Genomic DNA, 21,152 nt, shown 5'->3' with positions numbered 1-21,152 from the left:
GGCAGCATTTTATTTTTGTTTGCTCATTTAAATTTTGATTTCAGAGTGTCCATTATTTTGGAGTCTTTAAATAGGGTATTTGTTTGCTCGCTTGGGGCTTTTTTTTTTGTTTCGGTTTGTGTTTTGTTGTTGTTGTTGTTTTGTTTTAGCGTTTTAGACGTACCATTCGTTAAAATTTGATGTAAGCGTGCTGTGGCTGGACGTGTGATGGACTGCGGAGGAGGAAGGGGATAAGGAGCTGGCAGTCTGGTTTTCTGTGGATGGAGACACGATGGTTGGAGGGGTGGAGGACTCGTAGCCTGAGCTGGCGGCGGGAGAAGGCTGGGACCCCTGTGAGGATGATTCATGGACCTGCAAGAGAAAACCCGGGCAGAGATAGAAGCGGCGGCGGACGGAGGCCTCGGCCTGGGGACGCGCCGGCCCCGGGGAGCAGCGGCGGGCCCCGGCTCGGGCTCTCCTGTGGGGCTCCCCGGCTGCAGCCCCGGCCCTGCCCGCCGGGCCAGGCCCCCCGGCCGCTCCTGCCGCCGCCTCCCTGCCCCTCCCGGCCCTGAGCGCAGGCCCCGCGGCGGGGCCGGGCCCGAGCCGGGGCCCCGCTGCCGGCCGGCCCCGGGCAGCGCTCCGCTCGCAGGCCCGGCCCCGCCGCCCTCCGCCCGGGCAGGCCAGGCGCCTCCATTTACCTTCATGTGCTTTCGGAGGGAGCTGGGGTGCGTGTAGGACTTGTCGCACATTTTGCAGAGATAGGGCTTGTCGGAAGTGTGCACATGCATGTGCTTTTTGCGGTCGCTGCTGTTTGCAAAGCGCCTGTCACAGCCCTCGAACTCACACTTAAATGGTTTTTCACCTATTGCAGAGGGAAGGGGGAGGGGGGGGGGAAAGGGATCTGATTAAGCAGGGCCGGCTGGATGGCTCATTGTCACCGTACCGCCGGACGGAGCCCAGGGCTCCATTTCAAACACTCGCAACTTTCTAACTTCAGCGCGGCTCGAATCCCAAAACCTTGCTTCTAGTCTCTATCTTTTCCGGACCTCCGACTCCCGCAAAGCGCCCGTTTCGGAGAGCAGGGCAGCTAAATAACTTTTTTTTTCCGCCCTTTTCCTTTGGAGGGGTGAATTTCCTTTCAACCCCAGTCCCGGGCACCTCTCCCTCTTCACAACGCTCCGAGCGAGAGAGCAGGCGTGGTGGGATATTACACACGATCCTCAGCAGCTGGTTTCCGATTTTACAACTCGTTCTCGTAATATTTTACTCTCTCACCCCCCTCAGCCCCCTCCCCGATATTTTTTTGCATTATTGAAAATTATTCTGTCCGGGAAATCAGCGAGAGGGCAGCTCCACAAACCCTCGGCAAAAGCGCTGGGGAAAGCGGCTCTGCCTTTCAGCGTTCGGGGGTGGGAGCGAGGGGAGATCGCTCTCCCGGCCAGAGGCTGCTGCATTCCCACCTCCCAAGAAGGAAAAAGTTCTCAGGAATACCGGCGCCTCCCCTCCCCACAACAATAACACAGTAACGCGCCGGGCTCGGTTTGTTTAATATCGCTCAACGGAATTAAATATTTACCAAGCCCTGAATTGCAGAGAGGAGACGAATGAGCTGCCTACAACATTTAGCACAATTTCTCATCGTGCCACAGCCAAAACTGCCGAACAATTATTAATTAAAACCTATAAATTTAAACAGGACAGGTTGCTGCGATTCCCCCACCCCACCCCCTCCGCCCTAACAATCCCAGCAGCAAACCCTGCCGTCCTCCCCCTCTGCCTCGGCAGGGATCATTTTCTTTTTGTTGCTGCTGCTGGCGTGGCTGTGACCGAGCTCGTTTTGCAGCGGAGCTCCGAGCCGGCCTCTCCCGGATAAAAAGCAGCGGTCCCTGGACCGAAACCCCTCTTTCCCATGCGAGGCTCGGCCGAGCCGGCCCCCAACCCCTCCGGCACGGCCCCGCGTCCCGCTCCGGCCCCGGCGCTCGGCGCTTCCACTCGCACAGAGAAAAGCGACAGAGAAGGTTACCGTACCTGTATGAGTTCTTTTGTGTATTTTGAGATTCTCTGATCTGGCAAACACTTTGCCACAGCCTGGGAAAGGGCAGGGGAAAGGTTTTTCACCTGTGTGGACTCTGATGTGATTTACAAGTTTATATTTGGCCTTGAAAGGTTTCCCTTCTCTCGGACACTCTTCCCAGAAACATATGTGATTGGACTGCTCGGGTCCTCCAACGTGCTCCACCGTGACATGAGTCACCAGCTCGTGCATCGTGCTGAAAGTTTTGTTGCAGGACTTTTTGGGGTTTGACAATTGCTCGGGCTCAATCCACTTACAGATGAGTTCCTGTTTGATGGGCTGCCTCATGTAACGAAAGAAGGCCCCTGCCCCGTGGTGGGCTGCCATGTTCATGTTCATGTGGCCGTAGCCGTGCAGCTGGGTCGAGGCGTAGTGCTCGGAGCGAGGGCTGGTGACCTGGCCGTACTGGTCGGGTCTGCCGTACATGTCTCCGGAGAAGCCCAGGCGCATCTGCCCGTTCACCACGTTGGGCGAAGCGTGGCTGGTGGCTTGTTCGTGCAGCCCCGGGAAAAGTATATGTCCCGCGGCATCTGTGTGTCCGTGGGGTCCGGCGAAGCTGCCGGCGGCGGAGGCGAAGAGGCTGTGCTGGGCGCTGGCGGCCGCCGCCTCCCCGAAGCCGCGGTTGCGGAACAGAAAGTCCCGGGTGGAGTTGAAGGCGGCGCTGGAATAGGAGCTGACATGGGTCGGGTGGTGGTGGTGCCCCAGGGCCGCCGCCGCGTAGCCGGGCGCCTGAGAGGTGAAGGCGGTCTGGCCGGCCGAGGCCAGCTCGTGGGTGCTGGGGTTGATTTTGAAGGCCCCCATGCCGTCGGCGAAGGGGTTGATCCCCAGCCCCACTTCTCTGTCCGTGACATCGGCCGTGGAGTGGTGGCGAGAGGATCCGAAGGTAGTGACTCCTATGGCGGGATACTGCGGTCCAGCATCCAGAAGCATCTTCCCAGCGTCGATGCAGCAACCAAAAAAAAAGCACGCGCGCACACACACAACGCGGAGAGAAGCAGCAGCAGCAGCAGCGGCGGCGAAAACACCCTCTTTGGAAAGTCAGCGACGATCACCACCAAAGCAACCACATCAAAAACACCCCCTTCGGCATCAGCGCAGGGGGAAGGAAAAAAAAAGGAAAAAAAAAAAAAAAGGCTGGTGCGGAAGGGGGGAAGAGATCTTCCCAGTTGCAAATAATAATAATAAAAACGTGCCCCAAAAATATTCACTGTCTCTCTGCTTTGACTTTTCAGGGAGGTTTAAGTGGGGAGGGGGGGGTTGGGTGAGCTCAAAAATAAACTGGCTGCAAATAACAATAACGGCGAGAGTTCAACACAGGCAGCAAAAAAAAAAAAAAAAAAAATTAAAAAAAACCAAAACAAAAAAGAAACTTCCTTCAGTGATTTTTTTGGCTATAGGAATGTTGCAAAGTGGCCGAGAGATTGTTTCTCTCTCCTCTTCGAGCTTCCCCACACTCACCCGATTTTTTTTTTTCGGGGGGCCTTTTTTTTTTTTTTTTCGCTCCGCAAAAAAAAGGCGCAAATCATGCACAATATTGTCTTTTGCGGTTTATCTTCCTGGGGAGAAACTTTCACCTCCTCAGCCGGGCGGTGAACGCGAGACTGATAGCGGCAATCATTCCTGCAGATAAATGAATTGAAAAGACGACACCGTCCCCCCCCTTGATGAATGGGAGCCGGGGGCGGAGCGCCGTGCGGGCGGACGTGGGCGCGCATTGGCCGGGCCCGGCTCCCCCTTCCCCGCGTCGCTGCCCCCGGCCCCGCCGCCCGCGCCCGCTGATTGGCCGCGCCGCCCCATCCATCGCAGGTATTGTGGCGCCCTGACACCGCTCTGACAAACGGGGCTGCAGCAGCCCCAACTTTTTTTTTTTTTTAATATATATAAACCTCTTTTTTTTTTTTTTGCTTTTGCTTCTTTTTTTTTTTTTTTTTTTTGCCCCCACGAAAATATTTCCAGCGCATCTTTTTGTGTGTATGTGTACGCTAAGGGGAAAAAAAAATCTATTATTAGGGTTATTTTGTCCCCCGTTCTCCCTCTCTCTGTCCCTCTGTCTCCAGCACTCTGATAATGATGGTTATGATGATTTCGTGGTGATCCTGAATTTTTAAGATCACTGAGCAACTTTTTAGGCTTTGGAAAGAGAAGCCCTATAGGGATTCGCGTCTTTTGAAGGTGCTTTCTTCTTATTTAAAACTGAAGCTCTCCGAGAGTAGGTGCTGGGTGCTCTTGATCTAATTTTTAAATACCAGGCGTGATTTCTCTGTGTAGCTGACTCTATCCCTCCATCAGGTTTCTGAAATAAATCTTGTTTTCTGCACCCATCAAAACGCAGGTGGGTGAGCACTCTTAACTTTCTAATTTTGTTGTTGTTGTTTCGCCTCCTTTTTTTTGCTATTTTCCTTCTCTTTTCTCTCTCGCTCTCATTTTCTCTCTCTGTCGCTTGCTCTCTCTTTTACGGAGTCTCTCTCATTCAGGTAAAACTGTAAATTTTCCAAACCTACATTATTTCTCCTCCTACTGCATGTAACTCACGGTTACTTCTCTCTCTCTCTCTTTCTTTTTTTTTTTTTTTTGGGGGGGGGGGAGGAAATTTATTTTAAGTCCTCGATAGGAGCAATGTAAATTTTCTGACATTCAAACCTTTTCTAGTTCACAAATCAGTCACCCTTGTCACAGTTATTGAAATTCCTCAACTTGCCACACCAGGACGGTGGAAAAAGCAGGCGGTGTCTTTGTTGCTGACCAGGCTTTTGATCGCCAGAGAAAATTTACTTACCTTCAGATGAGTGAGCAGAAAAAGAAATAACACTCCCTTTGATTTAGTTAGAAAAATGCAGACATTTGGATTCAGTGCAAACATACAACACTTGGTTGTTTTCTAGATGCAACCCTCGATTAACCTGTCTTTCCCCAGCTCAAAGTCTATTGAAAAACTGTGGATAGTTCTTTTTTTTTCCTGCTACAAAGAGCCATTGACTATATATTAAAATGATTGTTGAAATGTATAAGTATGGTATTTAAAAGCAGAAAACCTTAGTGGCTTCATCAATTAAGCTAGGCAACATTTGTACCATATTTTAAACGATGCTTCGGCTCTTTAAAAAAGTATCTCAAGAAACTTTAAAATATAGACGCCTTTGTGTGTGTATGTATAGATACACTTACGTATGTGCCCGTGTGCGTACAGATATAAAACTGGCAAATTATTTATTTACTCGCTCGCCTGCATATTCATTAGCTCTAATTATTTTCTAGTAACGAAAACACCAAAAGCTCGCTAAGAGTCAGACTCCATACATTTCGCCTTTGTTCAGCCCTTCACTTGCCTCCTTCGCAGCTCAATCCGAGCCCCTCCAATTCCTAGTTCCAAACAAAGAAACTTTAAACTCATCCTCTCTAATTATAGCCGCTGGTAAGCAATCCGCAGCGCAGGTACTGGGGAGTCGGACCGGCTGCGATGCTGCGAGAACCCTTCTCGGGCGAGAACTGCCTCCTTTTGAGAGGTATAAAATGGCCATTGCGGCTAGAAAACAAACAAACAAACATCAACGACAATAAATAAACTTTGATACGCCTTGACGGAATGTTTCGCCGCAGTTTATCTGCAGACGCAGTGTGCCTGTGCTCGGTGCAGGAGATAGCTTTCAAAGCAGATCTATTATGTAATTTTCCTTGGATCTCGGGAGGCTTTACAGGGTTTGGTGGGTTTTGGGGTTTTTTATTTTAGAATAATGGTGAGCTGAATCTACACGTTTGCATTTATTCTACGGAATTTATTTGATGGAATTGCAATAGCTCAGAGCAACAGGTATACCCGCTCTAGGGAGCGCCTGGGTGTGGACACAGTCTTAAGGCGGGTGTTGCTCTACTTTCTGTATTTGGTGCTAAAATTAAGCGAGGGACAGAGTTGTCAGCCTTATTGTGAAGTGTGCTGGGCGATGGCATTCGGAGAGCTACAAAGTTGGGTAGTTCAGTGCTAGCCTGCCTCCCAGTGCAAGGGGAAACCAGTGATCATTCCAGGTCGGTGCAAAATGTACGAGAAGGCAGACAAGAAGGTATTTTTAGGAAGCGTATCTAAATATACAGTGTAAGAGTGAATGTAAAAAAAAAAAATGTTGTGGGTTGTAGAAGTTATCAAGTGGGATTTGCGGTGCGCTCTCTGCAGGAAACGAAAGCTGCTCCAGTTCAAAGCCACATGCACCAACGTGACATATAAGCCATTAAAATATCATCCTGACGGCTCATTTCTGCTTCATCATACATTCCCTAACTGCTTCCAGAAAGCAAGAAAAGAAGAAATGAAGGATGACCGCCTCGATGCGAGCGCCAAAGAGGTGGTGGGTTCTTAGGGGGGGGTTATTGTTTTCTTCTTTCATTCTTTCTTTCTTTTCCCTTCCCCTCCACCCCCACTTTTATTTTCGCCAGTTCAGAAATGAGGGGAAACCTTCAACAGGTCACAGGGGTAAGTGCCTGGGTGTAGGGGGTGCCTGTGCAGCCCGGGCGGCTGGCTAGCCCCCACCGCCTGCCCCAAGGGCTGGACGAGATCTCCCTGTGGTCGGGGGGGGGTTGTCGGGAGGAGGCTTGGCCCCCCCGGGAGGAAGGGCTGGAACCGTGCGGTGCGGGGGGGGCAGCGCCTCGGCCGCCCCTTGCCCACTTAGGGCAGGGTCCCGGCGGCAGCGGGGGCGGGCGGAGAGCCCGGGAAGCACCGAAGGGTTGTCCGGCACCTTCTGTCGGACGCCGGGAGCCGCGCCCGCCCCCCTAAAAGCAAAGGGAGGCTCGGCCTGGAGGTCCGCGCAGCGCACAGCGGCGGAGCCCCGCGGAACAGGGCAGCGGGGTGCGCAGAGCTGGGCTGGGGCTGTCCCCGCCCCGACTGCGGCCGGGTTCGCTTCGGACGGGCGAGCACCGGGACCGGGAGGGTCCTGCGGCCGCCAGGCAGGGCCGGGAACCCGGGGCGGTGTGCGGAGGGGGCCGAGCGCTGACAATGGCGAGCCCCATGGGGAGGCGTCCCGGGGGACGCGCTCCCCGCCCAGAGCCTCGCCCACGGCCGCACCCGGTGCCGCGGGGCCCTCGGGGGAGCCGGAGCCCCGGCACCTCAAGCCCGGCTTTATAGGCGGCTGCGGGAGGGACGGAGCCCCGAGCTCGGCCGGCCCCCTCCGGCTCTCCCCGCCCCCCCGCAGGCACGGCCGGGGGGCTGCCCGGGGAGCCCTGGGTGCTGCTCCGGCACAGCCCGGGGAGGGGCTGCCACCCTGCCCCCGGCCCCCAGGGACCGAACCGCCTCTGGAACGGGCCGGGGAAGGGGGAGAGCTCCCAGATCCCTGCCCAGGGCGATACACCCTGGTGACCTCTGACCCGAGCCCAACTCAGTGTGCCAGCCCCGGGCACCGGCACAGCGCCGACCGATGGGGACTGGCGAGGGCTTCTCGCCGACCCCTTTCCTGCCACTCCTTTGTCACGCACGATCCCTCAGCCCCGCGGAGTCCAGCCCGTTGGCCGGGCATCTCTAGGGTCTCTCTCCACCCGGAGACGAGAAACTTTATTTCTGCCCCAAGCCCTTCCCGGGGACGCTCCCTCCGCCCTGCGCGGCCGCGGACAGCACAGGTTGCGTGACAAGCGGGGCACACGCCGGGGCTGCCGCCGCCCGCTCGCTCCGGCCGCAGCCCCGCCCGGGACCCGCGCGGCGGCGGCTCCGGCCCCGCTCGGCCGCACCTCCGGCCCGGGGCGGGAGCCAGCGTCCGGGGAAGGGAACGGGCGGGGAGGGTCCCGTGGCAGCCCCAGCGACACCGGCGGGAACTGGTGCCCCACACCAGGGCCCGACATCCCAACGCTTCGGGTAAGGGGACGTCCTAACCCTCCTGCTCCGCCGACGGCGCAGTGCAGATGAGAAAAGCGTGCCAGAGTTTCAGCCAATATTTATTCTGAAATGCAGAACTGTTTCGCCTTCCTTTTTGTCATCTGGTAACCATTTGAAATATTAAATGCAGCGATTTTGTTGGGTTTTTTTTTTTTTTTTGTCCAGTTTTAACAAGTTTTGGCGAACACTTGGGAACTGAGCACTCCTCCAGCCTCTCACCCTAACCATAAAGCACAACTCCTGCAAACCCCTCACTAGCGGGGCAATGTTGGCCGCTCTGACTTGGGAAAAGTGCGAGAATGAATGGAAGTTGACTAGAAATTTAAATTCCTAAGGGATTACTAAAGTTTTGGCAGTAATTTTCATCACAGCAGTGAAAATGTGGAGGACAAGAAATTATTTATGAAAGATTATGACTGTAATACGATGATGAAGTTTCATAATTAATATAATCAAGTGTTTGTCTTAGCACAGATTTTTGTTTACTAGCTCTGGAGTGCCTATAATAATAGTAGTGAGAGTAATAATATAATAATAATATAGCCAAAGTAATATAGTAATAATAATAATAATAATAATAACAATAATAATAATAATAACAATAATAATAATAATAATAATAATAATAATAATAATAATAATATAATGTCATTTTATGTAACTGATTCCAGATTCTAGTGTGCTTTTCTGTATTAAAACCCAAACAAACAAAATCCTAAGCATTTCCAAGATATCTGCAAAAATTCAGACTCAGACACTGCATCCAGCCCCAGACCTGCTCTCAAAGCTATTGCTGCCGCTCAAAGCAAGCTGTGCAAAGTTCTGCCTGTAGCAGTGGCAGTGCTCTGCCTTTCAGAGAGCAAAGAGCAAGCTGAAAATTATAGGCAGGGAGAAGTGCCAGGGTGGTACTATACTAATCCTTGCTGAGACAACAACTTGTGTTGGAGGCTCGCAGAGAGTCCGGAATTTAATTTCGGGACGGAAGGATCTGTAAACAATATAGCCGAGTGGGTAAAAACTTGCCTTACAATAGCCTGCCAGAAGGTGAATGTCAGATCAAAGGAGAAGTGAAAAGATGTCCTTTCATATTTTTTTTTCCCCCTAAATCAGCCATGGAAACTTCATGACTCCATAAAACATGTGCTGCTTTGCTGGGGAGGCAGCCTCCAGTTTCCCCTCGGAGAAAGCTCCTCTTCCCTTCTCATTGCCTAACTTGTGTATTGGTTTGGTTTTATGGGTTGGTTTTGTGGGGTTTTGGGGTTCTTTTCCTTTTCTTTTTGAATCCATGATGACCAACATACAGAGCGCCTTACTCATTTCACATCACATACAAATGGTTTTGCTCTTAACTTTCTACCTCTCTCCCCAAACAGGAACAAAGTCAGGAAATGAGGCACAAGACACCCCTTGTAATGAGGAAAAGAAAACGACTTTACAGAAACATCCTGGAAAAGTCAAGTAAGTTAAAATATGTCCTTTTTACAGTTCAAAGGAGACTGTATTTTTTTCAGCTTAGTGTTTAACGTACTTGCATAAACACAAATCAGCGACAGAACACCCCACCAGCAGCTGCCTAATCCTGCTCAATGCCTATTCATTTGGAGGTTCTAGAATTAATATTTGACGACTCTCTCATTGAAACAACAACCCCTGACCCCATGTGATTGCACTGTCACATTATTCTATGACATATTCATCTTGAATTCATTTACGGACGATTTGATTGGAATGAGGTTTGACATGTATTGGATCCTATTAAAGAAGAAGACTTTGATCTTGTTGATGGGGTTTACATGATATGTATCATCTTTACCAGGGATACCAGGCTTCCACAATGTGGTGTCTAAGTAGTCAGTGACTGACAGCTTATCTGACAGGAATACCTTAATCTTGAGGTCCTGAATGAAATATTCTATTTAAAATAAGCATATGATTTGCTTGTCCTAGGGTAGCTCTAGGTCACAAAATGTGAGAGGCAAACCTAGGCACAAACCGTTGCTTGTCTGGTGGTTGACTTCCCATTGTTCGGGAGCCCTGAAATAAAGAAGTCCCCAAAAGTGGATATGGGGCGAGGGAATAAAAACAAGGGTAGAGTGTGCTCTCGAGCTATTCGATACCCTCTCCTCCTCGAGGTGAAACTGGGATTGCTGAAAGGCTTTCTTGAACGACCTCTTCCTAACCAGCAGTGCCTTCTGCCGGGGCAGCCAGGGACTCGGGCTCAGGTCTTGAGTCTGCTTCCCGCATCCCTCTCGGCCAAAGCGAGTTTAAGGGATAAGGAACAGCGCAGGGTGACTTTCTTGGTCCTCTCTGCTTCTACTCCTCGCGTTTTTTCTCTTTCTCACAGTAAAGATAAGGGTTTTCAGACTGATCTGTTCCTCTCCTGTCGTTTGGGATTTGAAGCCCAAAAACGCAACTTCCGAAGCCTGTCTGAAGCGTTCAGAGCATCCCGGCCCTGCCCAGGCCTCGGGCACCGGCCGGATATTTTGTAGCTGGCTGGTCGGGAAGTTTCCACAGAGGTGGAAGTGGGAGAACATGGAAAGGATGAAGGTCAAATTTGGCTTTCTTGTGCTCTCCGAGGGCAGGAGCTGTGCCTTGAGCTGAGGTTATAAAGGGGGCTGCCTCTTCGAAGCAATGCTAGCGATAGCGACAAGCATCTTGATGTTTAGGTAGATTACTACCGAAAAAACAAGGCTAAGGTAAAGCCGATGAGCAGCTGGGGCCGTTCCCGCCCCGCAAAGGGCTGTGCAGCCGGTTCCATGCTGCAGGCCTCGGCGGCGCGGCGGGCCGGGGGTGCGGGCAGGCCGGAGGGTCGGGGCTGCCCCGCGGGCCGCACCCCCGAACCGTGGCAGGCGGAGCGGAAAGCGGGGGGACAGCTCAGCCCTCAGCCAGGGCACAGTTCACCCTCAGCCAGGGCACAGCTCAGCCCTCAGCCAGGGGAGAGCTCAGCCCTCAGCCAGGGCACAGCTCAGCCCTCAGCCAGGGGACAGCTCACCCTCAGCCAGGGGACAGCTCAGCCCTCAGCCAGGGCACAGCTCAGCCCTCAGCCAGGGGACAGCTCAGCCCTCAGCCAGGGCACAGCTCAGCCCTCAGCCAGTGGAGAGCTCAGCCCTCAGCCAGGGCACAGCTCACCCTCGGGACAGCCCCGACCTTCTGCCACGAGAGCCAGGTCGGGGCCCAGAGAAGTGCTGGTGACTCGTCTTTACAATGTGTCACCTCTTTAGAACAGCCCTCCAGCTCCGGCCAGCTTTGGGGCCAGGGGCTGAGGATGGGGTGGCGGACACACAGCAGCCATAGGGAAATTCGTGCTCAGGATCAAGCAGCCAGTTTGCTGGCCCTGCAGAAGCTGGTGTTGACACATTTGAGAGTTTGCCGAGAGCCCGGCGTGTCTGGTCAATCGTGGCTCAGGCGCTGCCAAGAAGCAGGAGACCTCGGTCAGCTCTCGAGTGGCAGCAGTTTGAGCTCGAGCTGCCAAAGGGCTGCACAGACAGGCGTTCGAGTTTTCAAAACATTGTGGGAGACGAGCGGAGCCCGTCCGGGTATGGGCCCGCTTCCCTCCTCTTGCCCGTTTCTCCGCCTCCCCGCAGTCATGTGGCGGCCCCCGCCCGCCTCCCCCGGCACACAACCGGGCTCACATCAGCCTCACCTAACAGTGAGGGACACCGAGGGCCAGGTTCTCCTCCGCTGCCTGGAAAAGGGTGTGAGAGACAGCCCTGAGTGGGGGGCAGCTGAGAGCCATGAGTGTCTGGCAAGAAATCATCACAACATTTGAAATGAACTTAGGGCAAAATGGTTATGACTTTTTTTTTAATTGGCAAACTCTTCCAGATGTTTTCTCCCTTGACTGAGAAGTGTCAGAATTGACGGATAACAAGTATGTAGAGATGCAGAGTTTTAAGGAGGTATGAGGAAAGCAGCTTTATTTGGGATTCACAGTCTCAGTACATTTGTAAGTAACAGATTCATACTTCCTAACGTTTGTCTCTTCTGTGCACTCCTATTGAGATGGTCATGAATAGGACTGTCAAATCCATTTTGTAGAGCAAGTAGACTTGAAAGTTGAGATATTGTGAGGATGGTGTGTGGTTTAAAATGCCTGCGTAAACATGTTATGTAAGGTTGGGGAGCTAATTGCATCATTTGTCACTTTTCATCATCTCCACTCAGAAAGATGTGTGCAAGGATGTATCTATAGCTAGCTACCTGAATATCAGCCTAGTTTTACAGTGCAAGTATGGTAAATGCAAGCAGAGACAAAACGCAATTGCAGCCAACCCAGAATGTGTGAAGCTGTGTCAAAGATGTCTCCTGTGTGGTTAGGTATGTCCTAAACTTTAATCTTATGGTTTCCAGTCTTTGCCTTGCAGCTTCAGTTATGAAGGTAGCTGGGTTGACATTGCCAAGTAGTTTCTTGTTTTACTGCTTCACATAAAGCCTATTGATCGCAAACACTTAAATTCTTATGGAAATGCAAAATTCTATGCTGGGAGCTTTACCTGACGTCCATCTGGTAAAGAACCCACTGGCAAGTTAACAGCGAGTTAATAAATTAAAATTATGAGAGTTTGAAGGGATGGGTAGAGAATTAATCATTGCTATATTTCATAAGACTGTGAGGTTATGGTGGAGCCGTTTTTGTGTCAGGATCCAAGTACTGTGGTAATACAGTGGGTAGATATTTAAAGATGTGTTTTTCCTTCTTGGAGCAGAAGAATCTTTTTCCATGTTTCATTAACTTTTTTAAGTTCACAATCCCCTTCTTAAAAACTTAAGCAGATGCTTCCTCCTGTGCTGAAGCCCTAAGCTTTTCTAAACCTGTAAGGCCTCAGTGTGTCCAGCTAAAACCGAAACCTACACTTCCACCACTAGCACGCAAACCCTGCAGACCATGTTATTTCCTTCAGGTGAGAACCAACAGAACCGAGTCCGCTATGAATGTTTGGCAATGCTTTTCCTTCAAGACAAGAACGGGGATTTTACGTGGAACTGCCGTGTAAGTGTGCGTGAGAGAAAGTGAGAGAGGGAAAGGGAGAGACTCCCTCTTCTGGGTTAAACATTCAGATTCAGCCTAAACATCACGATTTCTCCGGCGGCCAGTAACCAGATAACTGCTAAAACTTGTCAGAGGAGGGAGAAGGGGATGGGATCTCTCAGGGATCCTTTGTCCGGGCTCAGGCACCGGGGCAGTAGCCCGAGTCCCGGGCCGATAGCCCGAGTGAGTCCCGGGCCGAGCCCGCCTGGCCAGCGAGCGGCCGGTGCGGCTCGGCCGCAGCCTCTGCCGGGCAAGGACGCTCTCCCCGCGCTGGCAACAAGTGCCGAGCCCCCGCCGGCAGGACGGCACCGGGACCGCTCCGGCTGCCGCTGCTCTGGCCGGGGACCGGCGGGGCTGCCCGTGCTCTGCCGGGGGCGAACCCCGCGGCCGCCCCTTGTCTCAGGGCAGGGCAGCGGGAACGGACAGAGGCGAGGGGGAGGCCGGGGCGATGCCCTCCACTCCCACCGAGGCTTTTTCCCCGGCCGCATGCGGAAGCTCGGCAGTGCCCGGCTCCGGGCAGAGCCCCCCGGGCCGAGATGCCAGGCAGAGCCCCCCGGGCCGGACCGGGCCGGGCCAGGCTGCGGATGGGGGCGTCGGGGGAAGGGCTGGCGCGGCGACGCATGCGCAGCCCGTCCCGGCGCGCGCCCCCCGCGGCACAGGCGATCTCCCGCTCCGGCGGCGGCGGGACCTGTCACGGTGACGTCACCGCGGCGGCAGCCAATAGGCGGGCGCGGCGATGGTGTGGCCGGCGGGGCAGCGGCGCGGCCGGAGCGCGGCCCGGCCGGTCCCGCCGCGCCGTGAGGGCCGCCCCGGCCCCGGGCAGGACGGGCCGCGCCGCGGGACCTCCCCGGCCGCCGCCAAAGCCTCCCGCCGGCCCCCCGAGCCCACCCGCTGGCACGGCCGTCCGTGCGTCCCGCGCCGGGGCGGCGGGACCGGGAAACTTTTTTATTTTGGGAGAAAGGAGAGAAAAAAAAAAAAAGAAAAAAACTAGAAAGTTGTTTCCCCCGCTCCCCCCCTTCCCCCCCGCTGCCCTGTGTATCTCTCCTCCCGCTGTCAGGTGACTTTTTAGCGTTAGAAGCTAATGAGCGTGGATGCTCTGGGGATCCCGGTGATGGACCCTGCTGCTCTCTCCAGGCGGAACACGGCGCTCAGATTAGTAGACTTGGCGGGGGCTCCTCGCCACCAGCAGCACCCCCCTCAGAGCATGACAGGCTTCCCGGTCGTCGCCGGGCACCCTCACACCACGGCGCCCAGGCCGCCGGGGGAACACGCCGCCGAGTCCCGCCTCAGGCCGCAGCAGCTCCGGCCAGAACACATGGGGCACCGCCACCATCCTCCTCCTCATCCTCCTCCTCAGCATCACCCCGCGGCCCTTAAGATCAGCCCTGCCCCTCATCCCCACCACCAGCTCCTCCACCACCACCACCACCATCATCATCATCATCATCATCATCATATGGCAGGCCAAGCCGAGGTGGTCTCTAGTCACACGGCAGCGTTTGGCCCGGCGCAGTCACCAGCAGCCCCTTACCCCGTGTCTCACCCAGCCCAGGCTCTGGCAGCAGGTAGGGACTTCTTCCTCCACAGAGACCTGCCGGCCCCACTCATGCCAGGGCTGACCGAGCAGCACCCCGCTGCAAGTTCTCACCACGGACTGTTTGTCTCAACAACAGGTAGCTACCCCGGACACCATGGTCACCAGCACCACCACTCAGAAGCTGGGAATCCCTCTCTGTTCACTGGACTCCAGGAGCAGCCTCCCCATGCAGCTCCAGGTGGCCATCTAAACGGACAGCTCAGACTGGGGTTACCTGGAGAAATGTACGCCAGGTCTGAACATTTCACTCAAGTACCAGCCTCCAGGACAGATCATTTTGCTGCTTCTTCGCTTCATAACTACGGTGGTATGAATCTGAACGTGAACCTGGCTCCACACCACGGCCCGGGTGCCTTCTTTCGTTACATGAGGCAGCCCATCAAACAGGAACTCATCTGTAAGTGGATTGAGTTGGACCAGACTCCCAAAAAATTATGCTCGAAAACTTTCAGCACGATGCACGAGCTGGTGACTCATGTCACGGTGGAGCACGTTGGAGGACCCGAGCAGTCCAATCACATATGTTTCTGGGAAGAGTGTCCAAGAGAAGGGAAACCTTTCAAGGCCAAATATAAACTTGTAAATCACATCAGAGTCCACACAGGTGAAAAACCTTTCCCCTGCCCTTTCCCAGGCTGTGGCAAAGTGTTTGCCAGATCAGAGAATCTCAAAATACACAAAAGAACTCATACAGGTCAGTATGTATAGCTCTCTTTACTCTCTTTCTCTCTGTTATTCCGCGTACTGATTTGCTTTTTTTCCTTTTCTTTTTTTTTTTTTTTTTTTTAATGTATCCTTTGAGTTGTTATTGAATGCACGCCAAGTACTTCTGGAAAATAAATTCTCAGATTTGTTTGCTTCTTTACCGTTTGGAGAAGGGGGAGGAAAGGGGGGGGAAGGGGAGAGCGAAAGCAAATCTCAGAATTCTCGTCCATATTTTTTTCTGGTTGTGCAGAGAGGTTGCTGTAATGTTTATATGGGTAGATCTGTGTAAATATCGAACGATATAGCTACTAATTCTGCTAATTCACACAGGCGAGGATTTTTTTTCCCGATTTAAAGTAGTCGGGGGGAAAAAATGAAATCATTGTGCAAGCTCACAAATTAAAAGTGAACAATGGAAGTTACAACTTGTCTAGTCAGTTTTGACTGATGTCGCTGAGATGCTGCTGCTCGAACATTGTGAGAATAACACAGCTGCGACCTTTTCGTTCAACAGTTCTGTTTTGGGCAGAGGGAGTTTCAAATGTTTGATCTGAATAACACTGACATTTTTAATGAGCATTGCCTTCCAACGACTTTCTGCATTCGCAAATATGGGGAGCTGCGATTTCTGATTCTCGTGAGGGAAAAAAAAAAAAAAAAAAGAAAAAGAAAAGAAAGAAAGGAAACCCTTGTGTTGTTTCGGCCTGTACATTCTGAAATGTCATTTGCAGATCTGTTAAGTGAAATTGGGACATGTGTCAGAAACATCTGTTAGTTCTAGTTAACAGAAAATAAAGTAACACGATGGACGATCTTGCAGAACTACGTTTGAACTCTTCCGGCCAGGAAAGCATTTATAATTAATGAAATTGCACGTAGAAAGTTTTCACACTTCCAGGAGCAGCTTGTGAAGTTGTATTAATTAGTTTAGCAGCCGGTGTTTGTAGTCCACAGCGCTGGCTTGTCCTTTTTATTTTTTTCTTTTTTTTTTTCTTTTTTTTTTTCCTTCTCCAAAGAAGAAGATAAGAAATAAGCCGTTTTTGGAAAATTTAATCTGTTCCAGTGTAGGGTTTTCCACCTCCCACCCCCTTCTGTACAGCCTTATGCACTGCGAGGGAAACTACATAATCCTATTGTAAGATCTGCTTACAGCCAAACGATTTTTTTCGCCTTCCAGTTCATAAAACTCCCCTTCCCCCATGCTCGGTGCAGGGCTTGACCTTCCAGGAGTTGCATTTTTTATGATAGAGCGCGACATGATATAATATGCAGAACATACACTAATTTCGTATCGCTATCATCTAAACATAGCACTGAGATTTTACAGCGACCGTCACTCGTCACCTCATTATTTTTCCATCGCTCTATGAGGAGTAAGTCTGTGTGCGGGGCGGGGGGGTGGCGGGGAGGAGGTGGACGACAGCGTAGTTGTGTTCCTCGGCTGCCTTCTTGGCCCCCTTTTTCCTCGAAAAAGGGGTATCCCCGGGTCACGGAACTTGTATCCCAGCCAGCTCCTTCTTGGATCAGCACAGGTACAGCCATTAACCGGGAGAGCTCATCTCTTAATGACAGTGTTTTTCTTAAGTAAACAAACTTTTACTGCTCTTTAACGGCCTCACTGTTTGAAGTCTCTGAAGCAGAAAATGGTTAAATTCTTGGGAAAACTGACCTACATCGGAGATGCAGGTTCAGGGCAAACCCGAGAGCGGAGATTTGCGTTTATTAAACACCATTCGGCGCGTCTGTACTTTTGGCTTTAACTTTCTCGGTGATTAATTGCTGTATTGTGCAAACTCCTGCAGGGCCTTTATGGTTCCACCGTTTCTATTAAACACCCAGAAGTTGTCAAAAACGCAATGTTTCTGAAACCCTAATAGAACTCACTACGAATTATTCATGAAGACAGTTCTAGATTCAACAGGAAAATTATTGCCTCCTTAAATATTAATGACTTCTGATTTCTCCGAGGCTGGGGAGCAGGCAGAGGGATATCTGGCGATGTACGAGTTTCCCAGGTTGGAGGATAAGGCCGTTCAGGCGGCGGCGGCAGCGGGACGAGCAGGACGGGCTGGGATCTCTTCGCCGCCTTCCCTGAGGGCCAGGAACAATGGTGCGAGGCGTGGGACGGAGCCCCGCTCCCTCCCTGCGGCCCCGCCGCCCCCGCGCCTCGCCCGCAGCCCGGGAGCCGCCAGCTCCGGCTTCCCCCCACCGCCAGTCACCCGGAGAAGTTGGTAAATACCTTAATCCACTCCCGGAGACGGGGGATTATGCCACAAATTCCAGGCTGAGTTTCACTGAACACTTTTGCCCAGCTACAAGTGTGGGGGTAAAATGGCGGTAGAGTCTCCATCGCCCGCGGAACTTTGTGCGTGGCTGCGGCTCCGTGCCCGGGCTGCGGCAGCCGGGACTTGTGCAGTGTCCTCTCCCCGCCGGGCAGGGATTTCCGCCAAAGAAAACCTGCTCTCGCGAAAGGAATACTTGCAAATGGCTCGGATGGCTCCTCTTTATTGAGGCGTTCAGGGAATGCAACCCGGGCAGCTGAGAAAATGCTGCCCTCTTCCCACTTGAAACCCGGCTGCATGGACCGACCTTTCAGTGGCTCTTTCAGGGGGTTAAGCGAAGTTGAACATTTTTCAACTCGGCAAAGCGCAGTGCGGCGCAGCCCGCTTTTACCTGAATGGAACTCACTTTGCACAAGCAGAGTGCTTATGAGGATGGCTTTCCCTGGGGTCTCCTAACTTACTGCTTGCTTGTACTACACTAATATCCTTGATTTGTTGTCTCAACTTAGATGCTGAAGGTCAAATTATTTCCTTACGTGGAACTCTAATTAGATTATAGGCGGGCGTGTGTCTATGCATATGCACCGCTGTATGTCGACGGTATTTGGTTACAGAATCCGCATCGTTTTGTGAGAGACCTTATTTTTAACCTTTTCCCTCCCTTCCCTCCAACGCCAGATATTTACCCATCCTCCGTGCAAATGCTAGCGGTGCAGGATGTCAGTGCTCCTCATTGACCATTACAGTGCGGAAAGGGCATACTTTAAACGCGGAGCCATGAGCCTTTCCCACCCACCTTGCATAAAGTGCATTCATGTGAAATATTTGGAATGCCTTCCTTTATTTTCCTCTGCTCGCAGCCGAGCCCGATGTAGACTGAGTCTCTCCTAAATTTAATCATGACGATTTGGGAGGGAAAAAAATAAAAACGACAACCACAAACGTACAACCCAAGAAATTCAAAAAACCAAACCAAAACAAACACACAAAACCAAATATTGGAAGTCCTTACGGCTACATGCGCCATGATGGGGAACACAGTTGCTTTGTTTGCACTTCGCGTTAAGGTTAGGCCATGTATTTTTGTGGAGTCCTCTCCGCCCTGATACTTTTTGACTTTTGAGGGATGAGGAAGATATTTTCATAATCGGTTGGTACAGGACCTGGGTACCCCTTGGCAAGCAGAGTTCTGCAGTTTGCTATTGTCAGCGACAATAATGCCGCCAGCATTTCATCCTGCATCTGGCTGTGGCGTGTTTCCTTGAAAACCTCCTGTATATCGTCTACCGTGGCAGGTCCACACGGTTCGAGGTTACACTTTCACACTACTCCAGCAACACGATTGTGTTACTATTATGCATAACACCTCTTATTATATGATCAGACAATTTAATCCCGATTGCAATTCCTACAGTGGCTGTTTAGGTTGAAATGGAAAGGGAATCCTACCCTGGCGACAGTGCCGTGCCCTGGCCTAGTCATCCTTCTGCTGAATCTTTATAATTTTTCCCGCACAATCAATGTCTTTCTGAAATATTTCGTTCTTTAGCACAGGGTATCAGCAAGCTGGGGAGCGGGGAAAGTAGGCGGATGTGGATCTTCTATAGCATTGTAATCAGTGCAAGTATAAAGTGGATGAAATATGATCTAGCCAGGTTATGGAAAATATTTCCACGTGCCTGGGGGACTGTGAGAAATGTATTTAACGTTAAAGCCTTCGAAGGGATAAATCACTGACCGCTCTTTCTGCAGGACTTCGGGGTCTGCGGGGACAGCACAAGTTTGCTCGGAACGAGCAGTTCTCCTCTAAGTTTTCCTTGTTTCGGAGCTTTGTTTTTTGCACAAACCCTTACGATGACACACGCACAGGCCAGGGGAAAGAGAAGGAGAAGCTGGCTGGGCAGGGCGCTCCGCCTGCGGAGCCGGCCGCGCATCCGGGTGGGCACGGAGCGCGGCTCCGGGGGATGCTCGGCGCGGCCCGCGGGGAAGGGCAGAGCTAGTGAGAGGAGATTCCGCGGGGAGAGGAGCCGGCAGGGCCGGAGAGAGGGGTCCGGGGAGGCTGTGGGCTGTGGGGGTGAGGGATGCTCTGCTCCCGGCCCCGCCGCCGCCGCTAATGGCTGTGCTCGCCCATTGCCTCCTGCAGGGGAGAAGCCGTTCAAATGTGAATTCGAGGGCTGTGACAGGCGCTTCGCCAACAGCAGCGACAGGAAGAAGCACTCGCATGTCCACACCAGCGACAAGCCCTACAACTGCAAAGTGAGAGGCTGCGACAAGTCCTACACCCACCCCAGCTCCCTGAGAAAACACATGAAAGTGCACTGCAAATCCCCTCCTCCCAGCTCCGGCTACGAGTCCTCCACGCCCTCCTTGGTGTCCCCTTCCTCGGACTCCGGCCGGGAGCCCCCCGCCTCCTGCTCCCACGCTGAGCCCTCCGCGCCCGCGCAGCCCGCCGCCAACCTGAGCGAATGGTACGTGTGTCAAGGCGCGGGGCCCCGCGGCCCCCCCGGGCCCCCCGGCGCCTCCCTGCCGCCGCGCCTCCCCGCCGAGCCCCGGCCCCGCTGCTAGGGCGCGCCGGGGGCGGCGGCGGGCGGCCCGGCCCGGTACGGCCCGGCCGGCACGGGGAGCGCCGGGCACGGGGAAGGCGAGCGGGAGCGACAGCGAGAGGCGCTTGGCGGAGGGAGAGAGGCTGCGGAGCGTGCGGGTGGGCCCTGCCCGCGCCCCCGGCACCGCGCACACGGGAGGGCTGCTCTCGCCTCGGCCGCGGCGCTGCCGCCTCCTCCCGCCGTGCCACACACCCCCGCTCTGACCGCCTTGCTCCCGTCTGTTTACATGCCAACTGATTTGCATTCCCTTTCCTTATTCCTGTCCTTTTCCTTCCTTTCCCTTTCCCTTCCCCTTCCTCTTCCCGTTTTCCTTTCCCCTTCCCTTCAGTGGTTTCATACAGATTTTCTCTGTACAGATTTTCTCTTGTCAACAGTATTGTGTGCTGCACTGTTCTGTTCGCCCACGATTTTCTGTGAGAGTGTGGTTTTTTAAGAAATATATATATATATATAAACTATTATTTGTTACCAATTTGTACAAAATGGTTCCATTAAATTTTTTGATTAATTAACCCGTTCGATGGACGTTTCTGTAAAGAATCTCCTCCCTTTTCCCTCTTTCTGTACGTAAATACATATATATATATTTCCTCCCCCCACCCAGTAGTCGCTAATAAAGAAAAGCCCAGGGAGGTGCGATGATTGACTGTCCATTTTAGCTCCCACTGGTAATGACTTCTAATACCTAAACATGCCCGTCCCCACCCAGAGCGCAGCTCCTGTTGAACCGTGGGCGCTGGAGCTCCCGGGGGGGCGGTTCTGGGGGGGTTTGGGGGGAGCCCGTTCTCCGACGTCACCGTCAGGGCGGGGGCCGGGCAGCCCCCGGCAGCGCGCGGACCGGGGCCGCTGCTCCGCGGCTCTGCCCTCCGAACAGCCCCGAGGAGACATGAGCCGCTCCCACACCGCGCCTTCAGCATCTCCATGCTGCCCCAGAGCCTCAAATCTACAGGGTTCACTGCACCGGTTCAGGGAAAGAAGGGAGGGGGGGTAACAAAATAAACAACCCCCAAAATAAATAAACAAAGCTCTCCA

General features: G+C 52.9%; 2 protein-coding genes across 10 annotated transcripts in view; one reads left to right on the top strand and one right to left on the bottom strand.

Annotated features, from left to right (window-relative positions):
* Positions 1 to 52: 52 nt before the first annotated feature.
* On the bottom strand, positions 53 to 3,720 carry LOC102070602 (zinc finger protein ZIC 1). Its single transcript, XM_074547151.1, has 3 exons — positions 2,008 to 3,720; positions 678 to 841; positions 53 to 351 (listed from the first exon to the last, which is right to left on the bottom strand). The coding sequence occupies exons 1-3, from the start codon at positions 2,981 to 2,983 to the stop codon at positions 154 to 156; spliced, it is 1,338 nt and encodes a 445-aa protein (XP_074403252.1). The 5' UTR covers positions 2,984 to 3,720; the 3' UTR covers positions 53 to 153.
* Positions 3,721 to 3,998: 278 nt separating this feature from the next.
* The window catches only part of ZIC4 (Zic family member 4), a 35,404-nt gene continuing 18,250 nt past the window's right edge, over positions 3,999 to 21,152 (top strand). For 2 of the 9 annotated variants that reach the window (XR_012581632.1, XM_074547146.1), the window contains exons 1-2: positions 14,015 to 15,224; positions 19,661 to 19,985. Coding sequence is in view for 6 of the 9 variants with exons in the window: in XM_074547146.1 (XP_074403247.1) it covers positions 14,015 to 15,224; positions 19,661 to 19,985 (1,535 nt within the window). In the remaining 3 variants the exon portion in view is untranslated. Of the gene's footprint in view, positions 4,386 to 5,736; positions 6,391 to 6,482; positions 6,516 to 9,277; positions 9,363 to 14,014; positions 15,225 to 19,660; positions 20,633 to 21,152 lie in introns of those variants that run through there. The other 7 variants (XR_012581634.1, XR_012581633.1, XM_074547150.1 and 4 more) reach the window with 6 other exon arrangements.

Source organism: Zonotrichia albicollis, chromosome 9 (genome assembly GCF_047830755.1).
Source record: "Zonotrichia albicollis isolate bZonAlb1 chromosome 9, bZonAlb1.hap1, whole genome shotgun sequence".
NCBI lineage: Eukaryota > Metazoa > Chordata > Aves > Passeriformes > Passerellidae > Zonotrichia > Zonotrichia albicollis.
The sequence above is the reverse complement of the archived record's forward strand: the minus strand, read 5'-3'. Positions and strand labels throughout refer to the sequence as shown.

Excerpts from the sequence above, each read along its gene's own strand:
- LOC102070602 (XM_074547151.1), bottom strand. The coding sequence starts at position 2,983 with ATGCTTCTGGATGCTGGACCGCAGTATCCCGCCATAGGAGTCACTACC. Across the intron at positions 842-2,007 it reads ACACAAAAGAACTCATACAG|GTGAAAAACCATTTAAGTGT; the intron begins GTACGGTAACCT and ends CCTCTGCAATAG. Across the intron at positions 352-677 it reads CCCTCCGAAAGCACATGAAG|GTCCATGAATCATCCTCACA; the intron begins GTAAATGGAGGC and ends TTTCTCTTGCAG.